A 23,046-nucleotide genomic window follows, 5' to 3' on the forward strand; every position below is an offset into this window, starting at 1 on the left:
TTACACATAGGTTCAAAGCACGTTACTCATAGGTTAGAAATAAGTTTCGGGTACGCCAAACATTACCTCGACGTGTTTCGACTTATGAGTAACTTACAAGTAACGTGTGTCAACGATCGCGTAACGTGTCTACAACTTATGGCCAGCGTATGCGGAACGTGTGAGTCATACGCTGGCATACATCAAAAATTTTGAGCATGTTAAAATTTGTCGACGAACTCGGCGTACTACGATGTATGCCAGCATGCTTCAGCGTGCTCTTAACGTATGCAAAACTTACTCATAACGTATTCGACATGTGCCAGCGTTTCATACAATTTTTTTCATACGTCGGCATACGCTGGCTAAATCGTCAAGGTGTGACAGCCCCTTAAGGGGTGTACCAATCCAATGGTACCAATCTTCTGCCTTGCCTTGATCATGATCTACTTCTCCACTTCCCTCTGTCTTCAGGCAACTTTCTCCACTCTCCAACCACCCCCCACCCTATTAATATCCCTCCTCACATAATCTTCCCATCTCAACCGTGGTCTACTTCTTTTACTCCTATCTTGCTGCCTCAACCTATCTGTTCTTTTTGTCATTCTCTCTTCCCCCATCCGCACCACGTGACCAGCTCACTTCAGCTGGCTTGATACCAATTTCCCCATAAAGCCGATTTACAAACCAATCTCCCCCTCATTTTATCCATTCTCTTCACTCTGGAAATCCTCCTGATCCAATTGTTCTCACAGACATACAGCCTGTGTTGTTGTTTCTCTGTCAGTGCCATTGTCTCCAGATCGTAAAAGTAGGCTGGCATTACACAAGACACAAGACCTTTCCCTTTCAATTTCCTTGATATTTTTCTGTCTGCCTTCAATCCCTCCGACTTCATCCATGCATTTGCACCTGCCTCTACCCTTCTCCACACCTCTCTCTCTGATCTATCATCGCAGGTCACTGTTCCCCCAGATACTCAATCCTATTTCCCTGCCTGATCTCCTTCCCCTCTAACCTGATATTAATTTATTTTCTTTGCTGCCCAACCCACATCACAGCATTCTTCTCCTTGCTCATCTTCGGATCATGCTTCCCGAATGCCTCCTCCTGCTCCCTCGGTTTCTCGTGTATTTCCCACTTGCTCTCCACCACAACAGCCAGATCATCTGCTTACAACATCCTCCCGAGAACACCTTTCATTTTTACCTTCCTGCTTACCAGCTCCATCATCATGACATACATGAGTGGGCTGAGAGAGCTTATCTGCCTCAAACTGATCTTCACACTTAACTCCTCCTACATCCTAGCACCAACCAAACTCTTCCCTTCTTTCCATTGTACATCCCTTCCACCAACCCAACTTCTGTTTTCAGTTTCACCATCACCATCTCTCTCTGGGCAGTGTCATAGACATTCTCGTGGTCAACAAATCCCAATGCCATTTCACCTTGCATCTCCAACCTCTTCTCCACCAGCTGTCTCAGTGTGAGCATCACACCCATCATCCCCCTACCCTTTCTAAACCACTGTTGATCTTCACCAATCTCCATCTCCATACCCTTCCTTAGCCTCCCATCCAGAATCCTTTCCAATACCTTTATGATATGACCTTGAAGCGGAATGCCTCTGTACTTCTTGGATCTTGAATATTGCCTGTCCTCTTCCATATCAGCACAATTAGCCCTGTCCACTAATCCTCCAGAATCAAACTTTCTCTCATACAATTCAGCCTTTTCATCCAACTGATTGACTTCTCCCACTGCAATTAGAATATCTGTATGCGCCTCATCAATGCCTGGTGCTCTTCCCTTCTTCATCCTATATAATGCTGTCTGAAGCAAATCCTCCGTGATGTCCAGTAATTATATTTTCCACTCTCCATAACAGAGAAGCTCAAGCTCACCGTTGCTTCCTCTGCAGTTCAAGAGCTACTTGAAAAAGCCTTCCCATACTTTCATTACTGCCCATTCTGGCACTAGTCTCCTGCCACCATCCTTAAAGGGGTACCCAAACACAATTTTTTATTTTCCAAAAACCACTGAAAAATCAATAATCACAGTCTAATTTGGAAGGAAAAAAATTAGAATGTTTTTTTGTCAATCACAAAGTGTCAACAAAAGGCCGAGAGTGTTGATTTTCAATTTTCGCAAGTGACAATTTCGCAATTGCACCTGAACCCTCCTTGATCCAAATGGTGGCTTGCATAGAGAAACAGGGTATTTTGAGCTCTGATCCAGATACTGATTCCACCGTCGTCAGCAAACCTGAAGGTTCTCAGAATGTTGAAACTGAAACTATTGTAGACAAAATTAGTGATGGAAACGCTTTCAGTTGAATTGTGGAGCCCTATCGTTTTGACGCTAATGCGAGTGATTCAGACGAAGATGGTGACAATGGAGTGTTGGTGAAGATGAAAACACTGGTTCCATGTTCACTACAGATTGGAAGGTTTTGTTTTTCCATTTAATTGATTGTTTATAAGGTATTTTGTATTGATTTATAAATCAGCTATATTACTCCAGCAGAAATACCCATTATCACGCAATAGCCGACACCAACTCAAAACACTCACACACCATCGACAAAATGGGTGATGAATGCTTTGTCCCACCATCGCAGGCTAACCAGGTGTCCTGTATGTTATGGGATCATCCCGTTTCTTACTTTTCTGGGACGCCATTTGTGTCTGTGGTCATGCCATTTTGTGTCCCATCGTCGTGTCTGTGTCATGTCCAGTGATGGTTGATTGTGGGGGGGGGGGATGGTGGAGGTGGGGGGTAGTTGTGGGGTAGTGATAGGTATTGTTAGGGTAATGGTTGATTGGGGATTGTGTGGGGATGGTGGGGGGGGTTGTGGGGTGGTGGAAGGTATTGTTGGGGTGATGGTTGTGGGGGGGGGGTGGTGGTGGTGGAGAGGGGGATGTAGGGTGGTGGTAGGTATTATTAGGGTGATGGTTGATGGGGAATGTGGGGGGATGGTGGGGTGGGGGGGAGGTGGAATGGTGGGTATTGTTTGGGTGATTGTTCAGAGGCGGGCCAACACATCTTGGCCAGCACATCTACCGAGGTGAGATTGGTCACTGGCAGGCCAACACAGGTGTTTTATTCACCAATCAAATCGCCAGAGTGCATGTGCTGGTAGGTCGGTCGAGATGGTGTTACAGTTTCGAGTGACAGCTGTCTGCTTCTCAATCATTGGGATGGCATCCTCTCAATCATGGTGGATAATCACAAGATCTAACCATCTGTTTCATAATAGTGTTCTGTAAAATGTTCCAGGCACAAAAGGTAACATTTTGTTGGCCCAATCCACACTCGGATATTTTGGACAAACCTCATCCAATTCCTGGCAACCCTCGGATCTTTCAGCCAGTGGTGTTGCATGAAACCATTTGAGTATGTATTACTGCAACCACCAAGGATGCATCAATTCAGCTTATTTGTGGAAAATCAAAAAATATTCGCATTTGAGTGAAATCATAATGTGATGTAACCTGGAGAAAGTATGAATCTGGCTGTTGACTGACAGGTGTGACGTCATGGCGAAGAATGAAGAAGAAGAAAATTACCACTTTTAATCACAAAAGTACCTACTTTATAAATCGGAAATCGGGAAAAGACTTCACATCTATTTTGTAGGGTATCGACGGATTGATTAGCATCAAGGTGATCTGAGCATTTGGGTTGCCCTTTAATCACCCTCCACCCCTCATGTTGTTACTATTGTCATACCTGTCATGGGCCAATTTATAGATCATCATTCCACCATGCTCTTCCAACTTGATGTATATCTCTGCGTGCATATCATGCCTCACCTTTTTCACAGCTTTTCTTGCTGCTTCCTTATTTTTCCCATACAGGTGCAGCAAACTTGCATCCAGTTGTTCCCCTCGATCCTTCATCTTCTCCATCCTCTTTCAAACCTCTTTTTTTAGATCCTTGTGGAGGATCTCTAAGTCTTACTCACGTTGTTGTTGTTGTGGACTTTTTTGTTTCACAGCCTACAGTTTTCATCGAAACTTCCTGAAACTTGGCATATATATGTAAAAATACCCTGCGCAGACAGTAACCATCTCCGATTTTGAAAATTCCTCCGAGAAAAAAAAGTTATCACATCAAAATATCTCGGTTAATGGAAATCGCCTAAAAATTATCTCAAACTAGGCAAGCTTTTTGAATTCTGTTTGCGGGAATCGAACAGGCCATTAGCAGAGATGAATTACCGCACATATGATACATCACTATGACGTCACATCAATTTTTATGACGTCATTCATATTTTTTGACATTCTTTGTTTCACAACCCAGAGTTTTCATCGGATCTTCGTGAAACTTGCCATGTATATGCAGAAAGCCCACGCGCAGACAGTAACCATCTCCGATTTTGAAAATTCTTCCTAGAAAAAAAGTTGACGTCATAATATCGCCGCTAATCAAAATCGCCTGTACCATTATCTTCGAAACTAGGCAATCTGTTTGAATTTTGTTTGCGGGAATCAAGCCGGGCATTAGCACAGATAATTTATTGCAAACTTGATACATCACAATGACGTTATATTCGTTTTTATGACGTCATCATTAAGAAGATGAGGATCTTAGCTCATTTGAGCTTGTTTTTTTAATGAGTGCTTTTGGAGAAGATGTTCAAAGTTTTTCCTTTCATCAAATATGGCTGCCATATCACATGACGTATGACAACATAGTTATCAATAATAATAAAAAAACATTCTCCATTGGTAGGTGCTCCTATATTGAAAGTATCTAATCAATAGGATAAGCAGTTGCAGAGACGCAAATTTAAAAGCGAATAAACATGTAAAACAATAGCGGAAGTGTAATAATAATTTGAATGAAATCAATAGGGCACCAGGTAGGATGTCTTTGTCCCCTAACAATAATCAGAAGAATAACAATAGGTCTTCTTTTAGGAAATGGAAAGTCCTAATTATGTGATTTTATCAAATTATCATTAAAACACAATCATAAACGGGTTGTATTTTATCTCGATCCAACATCAGCAACATTTATTTTATCATATTGAGAAGTGTAGCATACTGAAAACAAAGGTCCTCATCATGTGCAAATCATCCAGTTAAACTGAAAGTAAATAAATAAATTAAAATCCACATTTGAGTCTTTTGGAAAATTCATGTAATAGATATATATTTCTGTAATATATGGCCCAGGGGGTTGGAAACGTATAAGGAACATGCAAGCAAACCAATAGACGCATTCGGATGTGTATATATGTATATTGCATAAGGATTAACACTGACCCTAATGGAACATGACACTGATATCATGCACATGTATATATATATATATATATATATATATATATATATATATATATATATATATATATATATATATATATATATATATATATATATATATATACATATACATATATATATATATATATATATATATATATATATATATATATATATATATATATATATATATATATATATATATATATATATATATATATATATATATATATATATATATATATATATATATATATATATATATACATATATGTGTGTGTAAATATATATATATATATATATATATAAATATATATATATATATATATATATATATATATATATATATATATATATATATATATATATATATATATATATATATATATATATATATATATATATATATATATATATATATATATATATATATATATATATATATATATATATATATATATATATATATATATATATATATATATATATATATATATATATATATATATATATATATATATATATATATATATATATATATATATATATATATATATATATATATATATATATATATATATATATATATATATATATATATATATATATATATATATATATATATATATATATATATATATATATTTACACACACATATATGTATATATATATATATATATATATATATATATATATGTATATATATATATATATATATATATATATATATATATATATGTATATATATATATATATATATATATATATATATATATATATATATATATATATATATATATATATATTTACACACATATATAAAATATTAACAAAAAACCCAACATCCACATAAACAGCCACCACTGTACCGGTTGTCTCGACGATACCCTCCATAATGACGACGACTTCAAACTGCTCTGTCTGAAGTGTACGCTGTGATAGTTCATACAGTGGGCTCTTGTCATTGATGATGTGGCAGATAGTTAGTGGAGATACAAGGAAGAGCTGGTCGGCACCTGTTCTGAAGCCAACATCCAGCTCGAGCTGATCCAAAGGCAAGAATTCACCCTCGCGAGTCTGTCGAGACTACGGAACACATCGTTAGAGCTCTGCTTGCTATTTCAGAAATTGTTATTGTGAGCACGCTTGCTACTTCAAATGCAGTCAATTGAAATTTTGTGCCAAAGGCCCATTTTGGATAAACACATTTTCACATCATTGCACACCATGTTAAAGAAGATGTTTGGCTTTTGTCTTAAGATGTGTGGCATTTTAAATCATATTAAAAAAGACAATAAAATGATATGCATTTTGAAACAATGCGAAAACAATACAAACGTGGGTAAAAAGCTGAGATTAAGTATCTATGTATTGAGGGCAAAATAATGAGGGAAAGTATTTTGGAAAAAATTGTAGTTCTGGTTAATGTGGCCTGCTCAAATTGTGCCCAGAGACAAGTGGGGTATTGCTCGACTCCCAACTGAGAAGAGAATTACTATCACTAATCGTGTATCTCATACTATTAAGACCTTCCTGTGAAAGGGAAGAGCAGAAGGCTACTAATATTTTGAAAAGCAGAAATGATGCGATTTTTTTTTTTGTCACCGACAGCTAAGTGCAGGGTGGTTGTGGTGATGGACAAAATAAGTATTACTAAAAGGAGCAATTACATCTCAATGATGAGAATACAGTACAAAAGCGAGCTGTCTGTTGATGAATTCGTCATCCAGGGATTTTTTTTTGGTATACAATTTCGATCGAGGCTGTTGGAGGAATGCCATAACCGAGGAGATAACATTTGTACAAAGTGTGCTTTGGAATAGTGGTCATGAAAGGAGTTTGATACCTGAATTTAACAACACTAGTATTCCAAAACGAAGGAGTTGGATTATTATTTGGTGGTGTGTACTACCTTATTACTCAGACCTCTCAGAAAGAATGAGCAAAATAATGCATGGTACACAAATTGGAGTACTTTCCAAGCTGAGAACACATCCACTGCTTATTTACTAAATCAAAAGGCGAAATTCCAATTGGGGTGGTATATTGTACTGCTTGCAAAGTTTGAGGTAAGGCATGTATTGTTGTTACTGGGAGAAATTTGAAATTGAGTATGGAAGAACATTAAAGGAAAATTATATTGAGAAATACAACTACTACTTCTCCGACTCCTAATATTAATAATAATAACAATGATGATAATAATAATAACTAGAACTATGAGCAGTGCTGTTGGTTTCCAAGCAGTCCAAATATGCCACCAACATGGGCCCCATTTGGACATTTTTGGGGGAAATGGAGCCCAAATCCAGGAAAGAATATGTGAAGTACTGTTTGACACTTTTTGTGGCCCATTCAGCATCAGTGGGCCAAACTACATATACAGTAGTAAATTGAATATTTTGTTAAATTTAAATTTCTTGTGATTACATAACATATTCGACCAACAGTGAGCTTTCAGTTTTAAGAGCAGAATCTTCAAACTCTCAGTTCAATACTGCCTAGAGGTGCTTAAGCTGTCTGCCAAATTTCATGGCAATTAGTTTTGTAGTTCTGGAGAATATTTTATGTTTGGGACAAAATCAAAGATGGCCAACAATACCAGCACATAATAATAATAATAATAATAATAATAATAATAATAATAATAAAAATCCACTAGGATCAAGCTCCAGGGGTGTGAGATGAACAAACGCAGATTGGCATTGCCAGCTGTAACAGTTTTTCAAAAGTTTTTTTCACAAAAATTGGCAGAACAATAATAATAATAATAATGATAACAACAACAAGAATCCTTACAACAACAATAAGCTTCCCCACTGTTGGCTAAAAAGCCTAATCATTTTAATCCAGAGCATTTATACAGTACCAAGCACCAATATATCTGCCACATAAGCCATTCAAAAAGGATAGGACAGGACATCGGCCACTGTACGTCATTACATACAATCTGGCCATTAATTTGAGATGGGTGGAGCCTACATATTAGGGGAGACACCCAATAAACTTCTGTGATTGCTGCTTCAGGCTTGGTATGTGAAAGGCCAAGGAGATTGTCTCACCAATGAAACAATTGATATGCCACCACAATGGAAGTAATCCACTTTCCAACATCCATTTATCACCATGTACAGGGCAGAGATTTGTTGAAGCCTGGAGAGGAGATTTGTGGAAGCATGTGGTTAGTTGCAAGCCCCATCCATGATTGGAGGAGGCAGACGAGATAAGAATGAAAAGGAGGAGACATAGAAAAGCGAAAGGTATCTTGGAGGGAGAGGACAGAGATGAATGCAGAGAGGCTGCTGTGCTAATCCTTGCTTAATATGCCCTTACTCCATCCTGCCATACCCACTCCAGTCTGCCATACCCACTTCAACCTGCCATGCATTCTTCAGCCTGCCATTTCATTGCAGGCCTCACTTTTACAGTTCATAATATCCCTGAACCACTGCCCAGGTGTATTGAGTGATTGAGTGTGTGGCCAACGGGGAAATAGTTCAATTTATTGTTTTCGTCTCACTGAATTGTGATATCTTTCTTCAGTCCACCCGTGCAATAAGTTTATCATTTATCAAAAAGGATCTGCCCCTATTTTGTGCAATGAACCAAAAGCAGTCTTCAAAAAGACGTATTAATGCTAAACGAGGCCTTTTGCACATGCGCTGTGTGTACTTTTTAATTGACTCGCTTCTGCTCGCCGGGGATGTTTAACTTGCCATTGCTAATGTGAAGTCTGTGATTCAAATAATCGTTTAAACATAATTTTCAGCATTTAGACGAAAGAGTGGCAATTTCAAAATGGTTAACCACAATATTGTTCTGTTCCTGAATGCAAATTGGACTCACGAGAATATAAGAACACGAGAAATATCCTTGGATGAGACCGAGAGATGTTGATGTCCTATCATTTCCTGTTGATACAAGCGAGCGGCCGAAGTGAATGTATGTAAAAACCACAGACACAGACACATACACACACGGATCCTGAAACTTTTAGCAAAATATGCTAACAGCTCGAGGATAATTTCTCATGTGGCCTCAGAACCAAACATACAATATACTTACAACAGCCCTTACAACTCGCGTAGCTCCCACCTCCCCCCTCCCCCTCTGCCGAGCTTTCTGGGGCAGAATACATCATTTTGAAAAGTGCTGCATTGGTTTCAATTCTGTTTGACAAAGGGCATGGGATCATCTTAGCTGGTATGAGATTTGCAGCAACCATTCAATGTTGACCTCGTGAGAACAACTTTAAAGGCCCAGTGAAATGGAGTTTTACATTTGGCTTAATGATGACATTTGTTTTCTCTAAACTTGTATTCATCACTGTTTTCTTGAATAAAAACTTTGAAACGAATATTCCATTGTACGTCAGAAGTCTTTTGAACCCCTGTTTCCCTGGCCCGGAAGTCAGTCGCTGGTACCACGGAGAACATCATGTGACCCTTTTACATCATCCAGGGAATGTTCTTACATCCGGAAGTGCATCATGGTAGAACTGCAACACACCCCTGCATGCTCAACAGTGATTTTATTTTCGATTATAGAAAGTATCAATGAAATGCCAAATTTATTCGAACAATTTACTTTTGAACATCAAAATTTGCTTATGCCATGGATGGCTTACATGTGAATGATTTACGACATTGTTTTGATGAGCCTCCTTCCTCGCAGTTACCATCTCTCATTCCACCCTCATTTTCCCTCACTCATCTTTTCTCCTTCCCTCCCACCTTCCTTCCTTTCTTCACTCCCTCTCATGCGATGAAAGCTAACAGAGTGTGAGCATTTTACAGCCGTGTGCTTGTGTGAAGGCGCACACGTTGACTAAGCGCACACACCACCCTTCGTACTCTCAGCTTCCATTTTGTTCTCCATGATCAGCATGATCATGATTGAGTGATGGTGTGGTAGTCTGGAGTGAGGGGAGGTGTGAGATGGGGCAGTCGTCGCGAGGGAGGGGAATGGGTGAGATGCTGGAGGGAGGGTAAGGTATGGGTGGGAGTCTGGAGGGGGGGAGGGATGGGACGATGGAGGGAAGTCCACCCCCCCCAAACCACCAAAAAAGAAAATGAAAAAAGTAGGATGAGGTAATGGAATGGGTGGGAGGAGGGACCCGGCAATTCTGGGTACCTTTGCTACTGCTGAATAAAGACTAAAGTTAACGAAAATTAACCTAACAAAAAACGAGGGTAGGTTCACTGTGTTAGGGTTAGCTGAATAGAGATTAAGGTTTAATGAAAACTCGCTTCAAAATAAGAGCGGACTGACAACAAATGGAAACGTCACAACATTGTTGGAAAAGCTTTCCCCTTTTGGTTGGTGAAGTTATAGTGAAACGACATTGTTAGAACCAACGTTGCAAGAAGTGTGTGTGTGTGTGTGTGTGTGTGTGTGTGTGTGTGTGTGTGTGTGTGTGTGTGTGTGTGTGTGTGTGTGTGTGTGTGTGTGTGTGTGCGTGTGTGTGTGTGTGTGTGTGTGTGTGTGTGTGTGTGTGTGTGTGTGTGTGTGTGTGTGTGTGTGTGTGTGTGTGTGTGTGTGTGTGTGTGTGTGTGCGCGTGTGTGTGTATCAGATGCACCTCCTGACTGTTATGGTGAGCATCGCCACAGATTATGTCTCACACGGTAAAACCACATAATCCACACAGAACAACCATCCGTCTGCCACCCAGACGATTGTTCCTGCTAATGCAAACGATTCAACCAGAAGGCACGTGACATGATCGGCAGGAAAATCGAAACATGTGGAGCATGACAAGCACTCCGCCGATCCCCATTGGACATAGCGCTTTCGATAAAAATCACTGGAGCACTCGTTAATAACACACACGTGAAAATCATCCTTAGTATGATTAGCAAGGTTAAAATGTGGTGCCACAGGTGGAGACACTGTGTTTAAACGTATAGATCTGAAATGTTCAGACACTGTGTCAGACAAACGTCGTTTGGTTTCACCAATGTAAAGCAGGTTGCAACAATCACATGACAAAAATTATTTTTGTGGAAGTACAGTCGAAGTGACCTGTGACATGCCATATGCCTCTCAGACCTCGAATAATGTCATGTATGGTGACAAGTTTTGCATCTGCGGCATTACAAGGTGTTGTCATTTTACTCCATTACAATAATTCTACTCCAACAATGTTGGAAGGAAAAGGAGAATTAACTAAATTATTTGGGAATTTAACGGGAATGAAATCTTTTTTATTATCTAACAGGAACGCAGATTATCTTTTTTATTATATACAAATATATATATGTATATATATATATATATATATGTTATATATAATATATATTATAACTAAATATATATTATAAATAAATATATATTCTATTATATATATATATACATATATATATATATATATATATATATATATATATATATATATATATATATATATATATATATATATATATATATATATATATATATATCTTCTTCTTCTTTCGGCTGCTCCCGTTAGGGGTCGCCACAGCGGATCATCCGTATGATCCGCATAGTGATTTGGCACAGGTTTTACGCCGGATGCCCTTCCTGACGCAACCCTGGTCGCCTCTTACGACACAGGGATATAGTACACCTATTTTAACCGGGGTATACACCGGCCCAGTATACTGGTACTCATTTCGCCGACCTCGGAAGGATGACAGGCTGAGTCAACCCCCTGGTGTATTTATTCAGTGGCCCAACGGGGCTTGAACTCAGGACCTTTTGGATCCCAAGCCGCTGCCCTAACCACTGCGCCAACACCAGGCTCATATATATATATATATATATATATATATATATATATATATATATATATATATATATATATACACGAGTGCGTATATGGTGTTAATTAACAATATATGGTGTTAAAAAACAACAATTAAAGCCTGGTGTTGGCGCAGTGGTTAGGGCAGTGGCTTGGGATCCAAAAGGTCATGAGTTCAAGCCCCGTTGGGCCACTGAATTAATACACCAGGGGGTTGAGTCAGCCTGTCATCCTTCCGAGGTCGGCAAAATGAGTACCAGTGTACTGGGCCGGTGTATACGCCGGTTAAAATAGGTGTACCTTATCCCTGTGTCGCAAGAGGCGACCAGGGTTGCGTCAGGAAGGGCATCCGGCGTAAAACATGTGCCAAATCAGTATGTGGATCATACGGATGATCCGCTGTGGCGACCCTGAACGGGAGCAGCCAAAAGAAGAAGAAGATATATATATATATATATATATATATATATATATATATATATATATATATATATATATATATGTATATACGCATGCCCATACGTGCGTGGCTGTACGTGCAAAAAAACAAAAAAAACAAAAAAAAAAAAAAACTTTCGAACCGCGTGCCAGAAACAACAAACACACAGGCCGTTCCTTCGCTCTCGCGTGCCCGTACGTGCAAAAAAAAAACAAAAAAAAACTTTCGAACCGCGTTCCAGAAACAACAACTACACAGGCCGTTCCTTTGCTTTCGCGTGTCCTGTACGTGCAAAAAAAACCAACAAAAATAACCTTTCAAACCTTGGGAAACAGTTGTTTCCCTTGGGAAAATTCAAACCTTGGGATTAATTAATAATTTGAACAATTAATTCAAACCTTGGGAAAAAACTGCTTTCAAACCTTGGGAAACACTTGGGAAACAGCTGATATGGATGAAGAACGATATCAAACCTTGAAAAGGCACATACTCAGGTCCCCAGCGTCAATTGTGATGTTATATCAAACGAAGAAGAAGAATTGTGACGTCTATCGTGCAAGAAAAAGGAAAAAAAAAGAACAATTGTGACATCAATATGATGTCATAGCACCGTGTCCTGTCATTGGTTGGCAAATAAATGGCCGTAACTTGGGAACCACTCGTCCGATTAATATCAAACCTTGAAAAGGCACATCTCCAGCTCCCCAGGAATATTCCTGGCAAGTTTCAATTAAATCGGACCAGTGGTTGTTGAGAAACAGTGGTCGCAGACACACAGACAGACAGACACACACACAGAGATTGCTGAAATTATAGATAGACTAGTATGTGCCCGTAAAAAAAAAAAATAATAATAATAAAAAATAATTAGATAAAAAATTTAATTTATAAATATTCAAACCGTGAGCAACAAACAACGACCACAAAGGCCGTTTCTTCGCTCTCGCGTGCCCGTACGTGCGTGGCCCGGAAGTTCGCATATTATTCGCAGTTACGATTATTCGCAATTTAGTTTTAATACCCAATTATTCAATTAGTGCCAACGTATTTTACCTTTTCGCAATGTCGTGGCAAGGAAAAAGAAAAAGAGAAGAGAAGAGAGAGAAAAAAAATTGCTTCTTGGTTCGGAGCATACCAGCACAATGATGTGACCGAAATTTATGCACCGTCTGATATGAAAACGATCATAACTTGGGGCATTGTGTTTATCTATAAATGCGCATAAGAAATCGAGAAATTATTAGAATACACGAAGTCATCATTATCCGGAAGTCCGTACGTTGTAACCCGTAATGGCGAATGCGGCTGAGCTTCCCTTCCCCATCGGCCACGCCCACGCAACAACGTGTCTTGTCATTGGTTTGGTAAATAAATGGCCATAACTTGGGAAGCACTTGTCCGATTAATATCAAACCTTGAAAAGGCACATCCTCAGGTCCCCAGCAATATATCTGGCAAGTTTCAATTAGACCGGACCAGTGGTTGTCGAGAAACAGCGGTCACAGACACACACACACACACACACACACACACACACACACACACACACACACACACACACACACACACACGGGGCTGCAAAAGTAGGTATACAATAAGGACTATACTTTTATTCATTATTGTATACCTTCTTTTGCAGCCCCATATATATATATATATATATATATATATATATATATATATATATATATATATATATATATATATATATTGTTATGGATTCGCGCCCGCCGGCGTGCTGACGGCCACGTAACTCGAATCGCGGCCCACCGGACGGACAATCCAGTCGTGACCCTCTCGGACTAACGCCGGGAACCAGTCACGGGTGGACCTTTCGGTCTCACTGCGATCGAGCCAATCAGCCCCCGCGTGGGATAGGGTTGCTCGCCAAATTCGACCTACCTAAGTACCCACACGGAGGGGAGACCGGGCGATCGCACCTCGCCGCAGGTCGACTTCGGACACGGGCCACTTAAGCGACCCGTTCCGTACTATCGGGATAACCGAGCGGTGTTATCGTCGGCCTCGACGGTTCGATTAATTATCGGGCGTATTCAGCCCACTACCAACCCTTTACGTGAAGCAAGATGAGGATTCAATGAAAGAAATGACGAAGCGAAGCGGGAAACAGTTCAACACAAAGCACATTTATTCGCGATGAACGGAAAGCGCACATATACAATTCCACCAAAAGCACATAGAAAAGAGGAAGACAAAAAGCAAATGCGACAATGCAGGTCTAATACCGATTACGCGAGCACACGGCAACACTTATACAATTTTACTTCACAGACGGCGCCGACAACACACATTCCCAAAAACAAAAGAAAAGAGAACCTCAAGGATGAGGCGGGCCTGAGGCCGAGACCGGGTCGGGCCTACCCGTCTGGTGATGAGACGCGGAGCGGCGATGGTGCCTCAACTCCGCGGGCCTCGCGGGCAGTGTCTGGTAGGGGGTGGGAAAGGGGCCCCCTTGGTCGCACTATCTCAGCGCGGGGGGAAACAGGAGGGGGTTGCTGATGCTCGGGGGAAAGGAGGATTTTTACTCTGCCTCGAGTCCCGCGACGAGCGTCTCCACCTCGGCCAGGTCGCGCCGTCGGCCTCCCTGGTGTGCAGCTCCCGGCACGACGCGAGCACCCCCTCGTCTGCCCTCGCCGCCTCTCCACAGCTCCGTCCTCTTCGCTCCGACTCCAACGCACACGACGACGATGACGACCAACTCCTTCTTGCTTCTTCTTCCCAACTCCACCGACTGCGAAGTCTTAACTCCTCGACTGACGAACGCGGTCGCTTATATAAGTCCCGTGGCTTCGCTCTCTCATCTTTGACCCCCTGCCTTCGACCTTTCACCTCGCTCCCCATTGGCCCGAGAAAAAGTGGGCGTGAATGCATTTTGATCCATAAATTTGCATATAGCGACCGCCCTCCAACGCCCTGGAGGCGGGGCCAAATCGCCCCTCGCTCACCGATTGGACGGCACAAAAGTGGGCGTGTGTCGTTTTTGATCCGTTTTTGGAGCGGAAAATCCGTGGTTTTGTACACGCTGTTCGGCGCGCGCCCTGCACGAGTCCAACACCGGTACCCACAAGCGGCGCAAGAACGGTGGCGATGCGACGGTTGCGAGGTGTGACGGGAAAGGTCGTGGCTGTTGTGGTGAAGCGGCGTTGTGGTGGGTGGTTGATGTTGTGACGACTGTTGAGACGCGGTTGGCGGTGGTAATCATGGCGGTTGGTCCAAAATAAAGATAGTAAAAGAAAAACGGCTATCCTGAAGAGTCGCAGCACGCATGAATGACATTTATTCCCACTAGACAACGGGTTTGGGCCTAACTACACATATACTTACCGAGATACCTCACCTAAGGGACCTGAATGGTGGTTTGCGAATTTGGTAACCACAACAATATATATATATATATATATATATATATATATATATATATATATATATATATATATATATATATATATATATATATATATATATATATATATATATTGTTGTAGTTTTCCGCCCCGCCGTCGTGCGAGTGACCGCTTTTAGCTAATCGCGGCCACGTGCCCACTGGACGTGGCAAACCTGGTCGCAGCTTTCGGATCAACGCTGAAATCCAGCCACGGGTGTGTCTTTAATCACACCGAAAATCAGCCAACTCTTCTGTCTGCGCGCGACAGGGTCCTATCACCGAATTGTCGATTTACCTAAGTATGCACGCAGACAGAAATGCCGGCGATTTACACCTCAAAGGGACCTGCTTGGAAACGAGCTGCTAAGCAGCTCGATCCGTTTGCGATTTGCCGAGCGGTGTATATCGCCAAGCCCCGCCGGGATTATTTTATCGGATATTTAAAAGCCCGCTAATATCCCGAATGCAATACAGCAGCTCAATCAAGGGAAAGGACGCAACGAACAGGTCAACATTCACACAAGGACATTTATTTGTTACACACGTATGCACTCAAACACGTATGCATTCAAACACGTATGCAATCATGCATGTATGTAAAGCAATGCAGGTAAGGGATAAAACATGAGCAAGACAAAGGACTACAACCGTTCTATCCATTATGTACACTTATTGCAATTCTACTTAAGGACATGGTGCCACAACATTCATTCAAAGAAACCCCAGGAAAGGGAGGGGTAGAACTGGACCTCGTGGGCCTTTATAGTTCACGAAGCTGTGGAGACCGCAAGAGCTCCGAGAGGCCGGGCTGGTTACCTGTCACCCTCGTGGTGACTCGCTGAACGACCCTCGACGTTTCGCCGGAAACACGGCAGCTCGGTTGGTCCAGGCCCCGCCGTGCGGCCTGGTGGATCGGCCTAGCCGACGCCGCCTCAGAGGAACGAACGGGCCTTTGCTCTTTCGAGAGTTGATGCTCTTTTAAGAGCCCGCCCATTCCTCAACGTTGACGACCTCTCTCTGGCTTTCTCCAAACAAACCCGCAGTTCTGCGCGGCATGGTGGCTGTGCTCCGAGCTCCGACTGCCCTTTGCTGGACTCGCTCCTTGGCTTCAAGCTCCAGTCTCCTCGGCTCTCTCCAACTGAACTCCACTGCGAACCCAGACCTCCACCTACTGCAGCTCCGTGACCGACTGCAGGCAAAACCTCACCTGAACTCGCTTCGCGTTCCAGCGCGCCTTTTTATGGGGTCTGTGGGTGAGGTCTGATCCTTGGCCTCTCACCCTTCACCCCTTGCTGGCTCCGCCCCTTTTGATCTTTTGATCCGATCCCAAGTCATGTGAAGAAAGCAGACGTTGCAGAGATCATCGGCCCTCGCCCCAACTAGGGAGTCCCCGCGTCTGGTGGCAGAGATGTTGTTCGTTGGTAGGATTTGCTGTGGCTGGCGAAAAGATGGCGGCGTTTGTGGAGATGAAGGTGAGGCGATGTTGTGGTTGCTTTGTGGTGTAGATGGCATGGTTGTTGAGATAGTGGTTGTGGTTGGCGCTGTGGTGGGGATGGCGTGGTTGTTGAAGTAGTGGTTGTTCCAAAATAACGATAGCAAAAGAATAATGGCTGACTCAAAGATCACAGCCCGGTTACACGAAAAAATCCCTTCAGACATCGGTGGGGAAATCTAATCTGGACACACACTTATCGACATAACTGATCTCTGGGATACCTGAATGGTGTTCTGTGAATTTCCACAAGCGTAACAATATATATGGATATATGTATATAAATGTATATATACATATGTATATATGAATGTATATATATATATATATATATATATATATATATATATTATACATATGTATATTCATATATATGTATATAAATACATATATACATACAGTATATATTTGTACATATGGTATATGATAGGGGAAGTTGGGATTTTACATTTATCAAAGAAAAAGACACATCCAACCCAAACGTCATGAGATCCACTCTGATAAATAATTTAAGTAATAAATAAGGAAGAGCAGACGCTGTCTCAGGCGAAGTTTCATGCGCTTCCCAGTAAGCCTCCTCTGGGCAATAGACCCCGAGTCTCAGCATGTGGCTGCTTTTATTCATGAGGTGACCATTCATTTCAGGTCACGTGCCGGTGCATGAAGTCAATTGAGGAGTGTTTTTGTTTTGCCAAACCTTAATTAATGAATGTCAAATCACACCAGTGATGGTTTGCTCTGCTCTTTTTTTTATTATTCACTCATGATCTGGTATCACCTATAGAGTGGGTGAACAGCTATTTTATAATATACAGTATAAATATGAACAGTTATTGCACACTGACCCTTTGATATGACACTGACGTCATGCACATACATTATGCCTCATAACAAGAGTTAATAACAAGGACGAAATCCTAATCAGCCATTCTCCTTTCCTTTATTCGTGACCATAAGAGGCATAAATCTTAGTCTGCAAAGACCTGAGTGCCACATGGATGCCATCCTAGCTTGGAAGTGATGTGTTGGCATAATTTATGTGCATATAATAATATCTGCTTATTTATATGTGAAGTGTCATGTCATGCGGTGAGTGTGCTCCTTCCCTAAATTTATTTTTCCTGACTGCAAACGTCCTAACTGGTGATCAGCAGGGCAGAGACAATGCGTTTGTGTGGCAGATGACACTTGCTACAAAACAGGTCATGCAACAAGTGCTGTGATGGGACTCGATCTGTGCCCTGCTGCCTCGTCAAGTTAGGGGGTTTGATTCAGTTTAATAATAAGCCTAATATGGTCACAAATAAATTATCAGCAGTATGTTGTCCTGATGGGCCCATAACAAAGGCAAAATCTAGATTGACATCTCTGCCTTCGTCTATTCGTGACCATAGGCTTTAATCACAGTCTGCAAAGGCTTGAGTACCATACAGATGCCTCTAAGTTTGGAGGTCATGTGTTGGTATAATTTACGTCAATGATGTCAGCACAATGTCATACTCAGTGTGCTTCTTTGATTGAATATATATATATATATATATATATATATATATATTCATTAAAGATCAATATTTTATGCCACCTAATTGGAAATGTTCTTAAGGTACATACTATGGTGAAACGTAATTGAAATTAAATAAGTTTGTACTGTGTGTTAAAAAGCAGGCACTCATTGTGTCAGACTGGGCAAAGGAATGTAAAGTTCAGGAATGTTAAGGTTAATGATAAGGAGCAGTATGTGGGGAATATTGTCCAACAAATCACTTTGTTCATTGTAGTGTTTGGACTAATGTGTCCAAACTATACTCGAACATGAAGGAGAAACAGACTGGTGGAAAGAGTCTATGGATAATGTTGCTCCAAACCAAGTACAAGCCTCTCTGAAGACACAACGGCATGCAAAGACCTCGACGCCAGGCCTCTGAGTGACCTTGTGTGAGACACCATAAAAGAATGGGCAGAGAGCTTAGCAAGTTACGAGGAGGATACAATATGACCAGTGTGAGAAGGAACCAGAAAAACGGGCTAAAACAGCAAAGAGGGTATGGAGAGAGTTTCATGTGAACCAAAACTGGTTTTGCAACTCCAAAGCCCTGACTCAAGAACCAGGTGCACCCCTGCGGATGCTGGTCGATCTTATCTGCTGGCAGGTTGGTACTCAACGAATATACTGCCTTGCTGTTATCTCATAGGTGACATCCAAGCAGGCATTTCCTCTCTGGTCACATCAAGAAGGCAAAGGTTCTCTTCTCCTCACTCTTCAGCATCTGTTCTGATGTCGTCCTTCAAGGCTAGTTCTGGATTTGATTTCATCTGCTTGCTTTGGTGATACCAAGATGACCCTCTGTGGACTCAAAATGTGACTGGCTGGTCGGACATCAACCTGCGCACGCTCAACCGGCCAAGGCTGCTTCGAACGTGTCCACAACTGACTTCGATATTAATTCGTATCTTGCTGTTAGGTTTATTAAGAACTGGGAACCTGAGATGAGTTGCCGACTTGAAAGTCATGAGTTAATTCAAAACTGCATTGAAACCTGTCACGTGTATGTTACTTTTGGGAGTTTTTAAACCATTCAGTGCTTCTTTTAAAATCATTGTTATGGGATGCTTTTAAATGGTATGAGTGTTTTAAAGGTGGACAGTAGGATTTAATATAACACTTATTAAATATTCTTCTGTTTCGTATCGTACATTGGTTTCACCTATTAAAAAAATAGATGGGACATATTATTTATTGTTCCTTAAGCTTTTTGACTGTTCTACCCCTCCAGGTAACTGGTGCATTCGCGTTGGTGCTCAGAGGAAGTGCAAAATAGAAATTGGGGGCTCGTCCACACGTAACTTACAAGAGATATTGGGGGCCTGTCCCACAAAACCGATAAAACAAATTGAGAGTTTGTCCATATATGAGCCCATAAAATAAATTAGTATCTTGTTCAATAAGAACCCATTAAAGAAAAAGTGGATTCTCGTTCGGGATATGAAATCACAACAGACATTGGATTCTTGTTCAGGATAAGAAACCATAACTCTACATTGGGTGCTTGTTTGATGAGAAATCTAATTGCTAATGATAATACTAAAGTGATTGAAAGAAACCAGGTGCAACCCACAAACAAATAAAATGGCATTTAATGTTAAATACTTTATGGAATTACGGAGTCGGGAACAACTTGGTGGGATAAAGAAATTTGAGCTTTTGGAGTTGACTAAATATTAAGATTAAGGCATTGGAAGCTTCGGATCCAAGAGCAGGAAATGGAACATAGGGCTAAGAGAATTAGAGCTTTGGGAGAGAGAAAAGATTAAACAAGCCGGTAGGCGACGAGGGATCCGCTAGGATCGAAGCGCTGGATCCGATACTTTTCATTCTGACCGATCCACCGATGGAGATTCATTGCCAAGACGTATTGGTTTACATACAATTGTTCCTCTGCCTGGCAAGATTTTTCCTATTGCGTATTTTGCCAACTGGCACTCCTCATAAAAAATGATGGTGAATAGACACCCTATTTTTGAAGGACTACCATTTGAAAAGTAAAACCTAAATCAAAAATCAGCTCGAGTAAAATTTTCTAAATATCTCGAAGTGTTTAATTCCGAAGTCTCGTTTCTCCACATTCAAAACTGTAGGACAAGTATTGAAAATAGTGAACGCGGTTTTTCGGCCGCTGCATAGCAACGGGTGGTTTCTGAGCAACGAAACCCAAACACGCACACTCCCAGCGCATATGGCACCTGATCACCAAGTTTCATCGAAATTGGTTTGCTAGTTTGTGCTGTGGGGCCTCGCGTTGCAGACACACACACACACACAGACACACACACACACACACACACACACACACACACACACACACACACACACACACACACACACACACACACACACACACACACACACCGACAGACAGACGGAAAACCCGACAATAAGGGATATCTAGCGAATCCAATTAATGGATATTAAGGAACTGGGGATTCAGGGACAGATTAAGCTAAGAGAATTGGCAATAGAGTAGGGAATTAAAACCATATGTAATCCAGTATCTCTGTCAACCAGGCAAAAGTTTTGGGAAATTACCAGACATGTGAGACTTGTTCAATCCTTTAATTAGAGAGAAGTAGATAAGTCCTTCCTTCATTTGGAAAAAGTGTCACAAACGTTGTAATGGCATAAGGAGTCTTAGACTATGTTATTGCAAAGTGTTTTTGTTGGCAAGGCTCAAGATATTTACTCTGATTTACCAATTGATCTGTGTGCACAGCATGATGAGGTAAAAACTGCTATTTTTTAAAGCTTTTGATTTAGTTCTAGAAGTTTACAGGCAGAAGTTCAGGCAGTGTAGGAAGAAAGAGAGTGAAAGTCATGTGGAATTTGCTCGGGAAAAAGAGACTTTGTTTGATAGGTGGGGTAATTCCAAGGAAATTGTGAACGACTGACAGATTAAGGCAGTTGATGTTGGTGGAAGCGTTTAAGCAGTGCATACGTTCTGACATTCGGACACATTTGGACAACCGAAAGGCAGACAAATTGCACACTGCAGTAACAATAGCTGACAATTAGACTTTGACTCACAAAATCCATTTTCACAACCTGGGTTTTCCAAATAAAAGTAACCTGGAGAGTTACAGTAAACCTTGTCTGGAAGTACAACCCTTAACTAAAGGTTTTCTGGAAAACTCGCATGCCAAGTGGGATATTCAAAGCCTGCTGACCGGAAAGGAAATTTTCATGGTGTTCAGAGAACAACCACAGATAATTATCTTCTCCAAGGTTGTGGCTTTGGTACGTTGATGATACATCTGTGATCAGAAGGAAAACGTTGACAGTTTCCACACAAAAATCAACTGAACATGGCCAGCAACACAGTTCACATGCAAAGTAGAACAAGCAGGGTCTCTACCATTCCTGGCCATACAACTTTACAGGGACAGAAACAGCAAGTTACACTCACAGGTGTATTGTAAGCCCTCCCACATGGACAAAGTATTGGACTTTTGACGTGCCCATCCCACCTGTTTGAAAATAAGTTGTGTTCACAGCTTGGTTGACGATGCAAAAACACACTTTAGTGACCGTGAACAACGCTGGATGAAGAACCTGCACGTCATTGAACTACTGCGAGAACACCACCACCCAAATGCATTCATCAAATCTTGTTGTGGGAACCTAATCACAGCAGCAGCAGTCGAGCCACACCAACAAACACGGTGGCACTTCCATATATACAACACGCTTCTGAAACTACAAGCAGCATTTTACATCAGTACAATGATAACATCACTCATAAATCACAAACATCCTAATGAGCACAGCTGTCAAATCCTCAGAATAAATTTGACAAAAAGGATGTCATCAACAATATATGTTGTAAAAATTGTGAAGCCAAGTACATTGGCCAAACTTTCAAACACTTAACCAAACGGCTAACCAAACACCAACGTGCTGTGAGGTGACAAGATAGACTGTCCTTGGTTGTCACACACACACACACACACACACACACACACACACACACACACACACACACACACACACACACACACACACACACACACACACACACACACACCGATGGATATTTCGAGACCTGGGAGGGATCTGTTGCACCTTCTGAAACCCGCATATGGAGATAACAACCAACACACACACCAAGTTCCGTTATGGTAATCACTGAAAACAT

At 41.1% G+C, this 23,046-nt stretch overlaps 1 protein-coding gene across 1 annotated transcript in view; it reads right to left on the minus strand.

Annotated features, from left to right (window-relative positions):
• KCNJ3 (potassium inwardly rectifying channel subfamily J member 3) overlaps positions 1 to 23,046 on the minus strand; it is a 116,994-nt gene that overhangs the window by 9,749 nt on the left and 84,199 nt on the right. Inside the window, exon 2 of the mRNA XM_085873788.1 lies at positions 6,128 to 6,344. Within this exon, the coding sequence (XP_085729914.1) occupies positions 6,128 to 6,344 (217 nt within the window). The remainder of the gene's footprint in view (positions 1 to 6,127; positions 6,345 to 23,046) is intronic.

The sequence above is a fragment of the Eptatretus burgeri genome, chromosome 3 (genome assembly GCF_056783735.1).
Source record: "Eptatretus burgeri isolate ZD-2024b chromosome 3, Ebu_testis_v1, whole genome shotgun sequence".
NCBI lineage: Eukaryota > Metazoa > Chordata > Myxini > Myxiniformes > Myxinidae > Eptatretus > Eptatretus burgeri.